We start from the raw sequence: 6,297 nt of genomic DNA, 5'->3' as shown, positions 1-6,297 counted from the left end.
AATCTGACCTGCAGCAGGGAGTTCCACAGATCCACCGGAACCATGCTGGAATTGATTAACGAATGGAATGTATGCTCCAGTGGCAGCTTAAGACCTATCTTTTCCTATCCACCTCTGACAATGTATCAAACTCCAAAATAAAAAGTATCACTTCTTTTAACTCAACTTTCTCATAGTGGTTAATTTGTTTCCTTTCCTTGGCTCTCTGCATGAAAACCTCTCTCCATTTCCCTTCTAATCACAACCACCATTTAAACTTCGGCTGGAAAAGCCTCCTGGGCTTCTCCAGCCATTGATTAACATGGCGGGCACACATTTTGAGGCATAACTCTCCCAAAACTGCATGAAGCATGCCTATCTTCTATTTTCTTAACTTTTCTGAGCCCCTGGTTCCAGGACAACCAACGGCGCCAAAATTGAATAAGTTTAAAACGCAAGAACAGCTGATTGTCAAACCGGGGATTTCCTCGCTGCGCTCTGTTTTTCTCAATGAAATCCAACCCGCTGAGGATCGGACTACATGCAGGCACGGAGAGGGTCATCCATGAGCCCTCTTGTGCCTCGAGCCATCTGCCCCCACCTCAGAGACCTTTCCCTGCTGACCTTTGACCATATGACCCCACTGTGGATATCCATTCAAAGCCTATATTTCTTTTAATTTCATATTTCTCTGCAAGGATAATGAACTGAACTTATGGCTGTGCAGTGGGCTGGTGATCTGATCCCATTAATTACCCTGTATATCCTGCATGTCTTTTTTCCCCTTCCTATTATAAAATATAAGTTATATTATGAATTATAGAGTGACCAAGGTTTTACCCTTGCTACGCGGACTGGATGAGCTGGGCATCCTGCCCTGAAGGGATTTTCAGATACTTATCTTGCATGGACAAATAAATCGGGTTATTTCTCTCTTGACTTCGGAGCAGGGCCATCAAGTGAGAGATTGCCCACCTTTGTTGACATTTCATTTACACATCGGACAGGAAGGCCCAGATTATTCAGACGGACAGCTCTCCTTTTGTCAATGGACTGGACTCATTCCAAAAGTAAAGTTTGCGCAACAGCTTTCCAGTGCCTGACATTCCTGTCAGACACATATGTAGATTGCGCCCATTCAGAAGCGCCTTGAGGGCTCAACCGGGCTCTCGATGTACACATTGACTCATTTACCCATACATAATCTGCTTAGCCATCTATTGTCTGCGGCTTAGCCTGTCCCCTCATCTCTGATTGGCTGAGATGCCGGACCATAGGAAGCCCTCTGATTGGACAAGGTTCCGCGCTGTCTGATCGAGAGCCAATCAGCGCAAGGCAGGGAGGAGGGAGGCGGGCAGGAAATTTAAATCTCTCCACCTGTCTTTTTGCTTATAAAAACTGCTGTATGGTACTGGGGGCTATGTCATTTCGGCGAATGATTGCGTTTTGACACCTGCGTCAGCTGACTCGAATAAATATCAACTCGGTCATCTCTCTTCACGGCTCTAGGGTGAGATTATTTGGGGGAACGGGGCAAATTGATCTGTAGCGCCTCCTGCTTGCCAGGATTTTCGAACCTGCAACCGGAAGGCATTGAGTCTCCCTAATTCAGAGGAGAACCCCTAAATTTTGGCTCGATAATAATATGATATATGGAATAAGGATTGATGAGATACATTCTTGGTTCTTGTTATGTGCGAGTGTTACCAAACAGGAACCACAATGCCACCTACTCCACATTTCACAAACAAGAGCCAAATGGACTGACCATTTGGCTCTCTGATTCTATGATTCTATGACCATTAACCGTTATTTCCACACTGACAATTGGATAATTTGGTTCACCATGCCTGAAGAAACCACCATTGGAGGGACAAGACAGGTTGTGTGGCATGCACTCTAAGAGAGGGAAATAGCCAGAGAGTTCAAGAGGAACAGCAAGGATGCTGCTATGGCCATGGACACTTCCACAGCCACTGCCACCACTTGTAATAACCAGCTTCTGCATATTTATGTTGCTGCTACCTTCCAGCTTGTTATGCAGTTATCTCTCCAACACGCCGCCACCAGAGAGTAGCTGCAGTTGAACATTTGCTGCCACCATTGAGTCTGTATCAGTAATCTAATCTCAGCACAACAATCTCCAAAAAGCATGGGTATATACACAAAATTTAACAGAAGATAATGAAAATATTCACAACTACCTTGTGTTCAAATATATGCAGTTGTTGTTATTAATTTATACTCTGCCTTTCCCACAAAACTGGGACCCAAGATAACTATAATATCAAGTTTTAGCTTAGTAGTTACAGTTACCTTAGTTAGAAAGTGTATCTCTCTTTATAAGCCAGCATGACCTCGAAGATCTTGAGAGAAATGTCTTCTCCCGAACTCTACTACCTTCACAGGCACATTTGGTCTGTACAAGGTAAAGGGCCTTCTTGATGGATGCTCATAGACACCTCTAGCAACAGACATGCCTGACTTGTGGACCTTAATTTTGCAAATGCACTTCTGGCCAGTGCAGAAGCCTGAATTTCCAGAATTAAGACTAAATCTAGGAGTACATCTGAAATTTCAGTGAAAGGGTAACCCATCCACTGCAGGGTCAATTCTCGTTCCCTAATCTACCTTACAGCTGACCAGAAGCATCTTTGTCTTGCTTGGGTTAAGTTTAAAATTACTTCCCTCTTTCATTCCATTACTGACAATAGCCACTTGGCTTGGAACAAAACAGCTACCCTGCATTGAAATAGAAAAACTATTAGACCTGGATGTCACCTGCATATTGATGGCATCAGACTCTGAAACCCTAGGCAACTTTCCCCAGCACTTCCATGGTTTTCTTCAATATCAAAGAGATCAGAATTTAACCCCATGAAACCACACAGGCCAAGAGGCAAACAACAGTCCTCCAGCATCAACATTGAATTCATCCTCCCAAAAAGGGACAGAGCTACTGTAAAACAGTGTTTTCAAGTCAGATCCCAGCAGGTATTGATACCATGGTGAATGGTCCTAAAAGCCACTGAGAGCACAGAACCAATCAACTAGATCAGCAGAAGCTGGTTTTAAAACAGATTGAGATTGATCTAGCCAACTCTTCTAATCCAGGAATATCTTAAAATGGGAATCCATCATGTGTTTCAGTATTTTGTATAAGATGATATTAGATATGAGCTGGTAATTGTAGATGGTAACACCAAACTAGAGTATGGTAGTAATAAATAGAAATCATAGCAGCATTCTTTTCCCATCATTCGTTTGGGTAGCTAGAAACCTACAACTTCAGTCTATCATAAACCCTTGCCAAGCAACCATCAATCGTCTCCTTTGGCTTCAATTTCTCATGACAACCAATGCTGGTTCTGAAGAAAACCCACAGGAACTAGAACTCTTATCAACACTTCCAGTTTGTAATATATTGCTATTTGGAGTGATTGAAAGGAACTTGAAAAACAAAGGTTGTTGTGTTAGTCAAAGCAAAATAAACCAATAAAAAGAAATGTATCTGCAACAACATTTCTGGACAATATACAGAATAATTGTCATTTTTAAGAACAATATAGAGATTATATACATGAATTAGGAAAAAACACACAAACATAACTTATCCTCTAGACAGGCCCTTAAGTTAATAGCAGATCATGTTTGCATTTCTATGTATTCTTATGTGGAAATAGATTTTATTAAACTCACTTACTTTTGAAAAAAAGATGTATAAGAACACTTTGTGCATTATTATCATTATAGCTAAAACATTAAGATAATAAATATGGGTAGACAGTATGAGGTCTTTAAAAAGTTTGGGAACAATTGCTTCTTTCACAAGATCATTTCAACAATTGATGAAGCTACCAAGATCTTTTTATGTTCTTTGGCTTTACTCAAATGGATTGGCAGCGAGAAGCTAATTTCATCAACCTGTCAAATTATGTTTAAAATGTGTCCCTCATGCTGAGCATGGAAGTTGCGAATACATTTTGGTGGCATTTTAGATTTATAACAGTACACTTAATCAGGGTATATCATAGAGTTAAACACCTAAGAATAACCACTTTGCAGCAGGTTGCGCCAACACAAAACAGATTCCCAAAGCAGGGCACCAACTAGAGATATAACAATCCTTCTTTCAGACTCTCTGTGTTATGTTTACTATGCACAGATGACAGTATGTATTGATCCAGTAAACCAGCAATGTGCCCAAAATAGCAACTAAAAAGGTATTCAGCATCTGCTTCTCTTCTATTTAGCAGAATTTGATAAACTTTATTTGGAATTAAGGGTAGCTGAAGGATCCCATTGTAATATACATATGAATATTACAGCGGAACCAGAGTGGGCACTAGATCACTTCCTTTGGGCCTCCAGATGTTTAAGACTACAGCTACCACAATAATTTACTATTGGCCATGCTGAGTAGGCTAAAGCACTTGCACAGTTCATATTCTTCCAACCTTGTTTTAGAGAAACTGTATTATCCCTTTTTGAAAAATATCTGGTTAGTTACTCAAAGTAGTTAACTGGGCTGGATGGCCCTTGTGGTCTCTTCTAGCTCTATGATGCTATAAATTCTAGATGCAACCATGTGCTGATGATGAGTATTGACATATCTCTATATATTCACAAAAAACAAAGGTCTCTCTCTTTCTATGTATTTAGGAAAAAACAATATTCATCTTAACATGATTGCCAGGAGCCTCCAATGGCCTAGGGGATAAAAGCCTTGTGACTTGAAGGTTGGGTTGCTGACCTGAAGGCTGCCAGGTTTGAATCCCACCCGGGAAGAGCGCGGATGAGCTCCCTCTATCAGCTCCAGCTCCATGCGGGGACATGAGAGAAGCCTCCCACAAAATATCAAAAACATCCGGGCGTCCCCTGGGCAACGTCCTTGCAGACGGCCAATTCTCTCACTCCAAAAGCAACTCCGGTTGCTCCTGACATGAAAAAAAAAAACATGATTGCCGCAATTTTATTTCACTTTTCATTCTATTACCTCAGCACTGTTCTATCCTCAAAACAATGGTAAGAAAACTCTAAGAGTGAACTCTATGTGGGACAACTAAATCTAGTCTGACCTATTGTGCACTAGATTCATACATCTTGAATGTGATATTGTTATGCAGGATAATCCCAAGAGTTGAAGAATAGCTATATCAAACTACACAAACTGCTTATGCAGATAAAGTCAGTCTGTAATTCATATCTTTTCACTATTTCACCAAGGACAATATATCACCTTATTATGTTAACTGAGCCATACAGAAATAATAAAAAGAAATTGGGTTTTTAACAGCATCTGACACATTGTTGATACTCAGAACTTGAAGATAACATGTTACTTGCAATAAGTGACTTTGGGAATGGATTATTGTGAGTACTTGGGAGCTGGGCATAGAGGAAGAGATGAGCAAGTCACTATCTTTGTGCACTCACCTATACTATCTGTGCATGGTATGCCCCTTTTGCAGGCGCGATATGGAGCAGGATTCAGAATTATGATCTGATGGTGGTGGAATTGGAGAATATTTCCCTGCATTTTTCAAAGCTGTAATAGTACCACTGATAGCAATGTGTTCATAATAAATATTCCATCGTGATATTTTCTGGATTACAGTAACAATATCAAGTGACTGCCTATTCGATGATGAGATTAAAGAGAACTATAACTTTTTCCAAAATGTTGAAAAAGTACTAAATTTTACCCAAGTAAGAAATGGCATCAGAGAGAGCAGCAGTCAACAGACAAATGAATACACTACAGCTCTTCATTATATATGTTGATGTGGATGTTTATTTGTGGCATCAGATGTTTGTGGGTTCAATAATTATCCCATTTTGATTGAGTGTATCACAATTATTTATTTATTTATTTATTTATTTATTTATAGTATTTATATTCCGTCCTTCTCACCCCGAAGGGGACTCAGGGCTGATCACAATATACATATACATGGCAAACATTCAATGCCATTAGGTATACGACACACAGACAAAGACAGAGACAAAAGACAAAGGCAATTTAACACTTCCAGCTTCCGACTTCATGAGGGTATGCTCGATTCTGGCCATAGGGGAAGCTGCTGCTTCATCATCCACTGTGACACCGAGTCCTTGATGGAGTACTTCCTCATTCTTCCGCACACTGCTGGACGATTTTATGGTGTCATAAATTAGTTAAATTAGTCTCCCCACATACCTAAATTTACTACTTGATAGATGCTACTATCTTTCAGGTTGCTTAGTTCAACAACGAGCTAAGCTATTTTAAAGGTCGAGCGCTCAATCCGACCCGGGCTGGCTTGAACTCATGACCTC

At 40.4% G+C, this 6,297-nt stretch overlaps 1 protein-coding gene across 1 annotated transcript in view; it reads left to right on the top strand.

Moving 5' to 3' along the window:
- The first annotated feature begins 2,331 nt into the window (after positions 1-2,331).
- Positions 2,332-6,297, top strand: part of wdr26 (WD repeat domain 26) — a 52,150-nt gene continuing 48,184 nt past the window's right edge. The window contains exon 1 of the mRNA XM_062968292.1: positions 2,332-2,407. Within this exon, the coding sequence (XP_062824362.1) occupies positions 2,332-2,407 (76 nt within the window). The remainder of the gene's footprint in view (positions 2,408-6,297) is intronic.

The sequence above is a fragment of the Anolis carolinensis genome, chromosome 1 (assembly GCF_035594765.1).
Source record: "Anolis carolinensis isolate JA03-04 chromosome 1, rAnoCar3.1.pri, whole genome shotgun sequence".
Taxonomy (NCBI): domain Eukaryota; kingdom Metazoa; phylum Chordata; class Lepidosauria; order Squamata; family Dactyloidae; genus Anolis; species Anolis carolinensis.
Note: the sequence above shows the minus strand (reverse complement) of the source record. Positions and strands in the feature narration are given on the sequence as shown.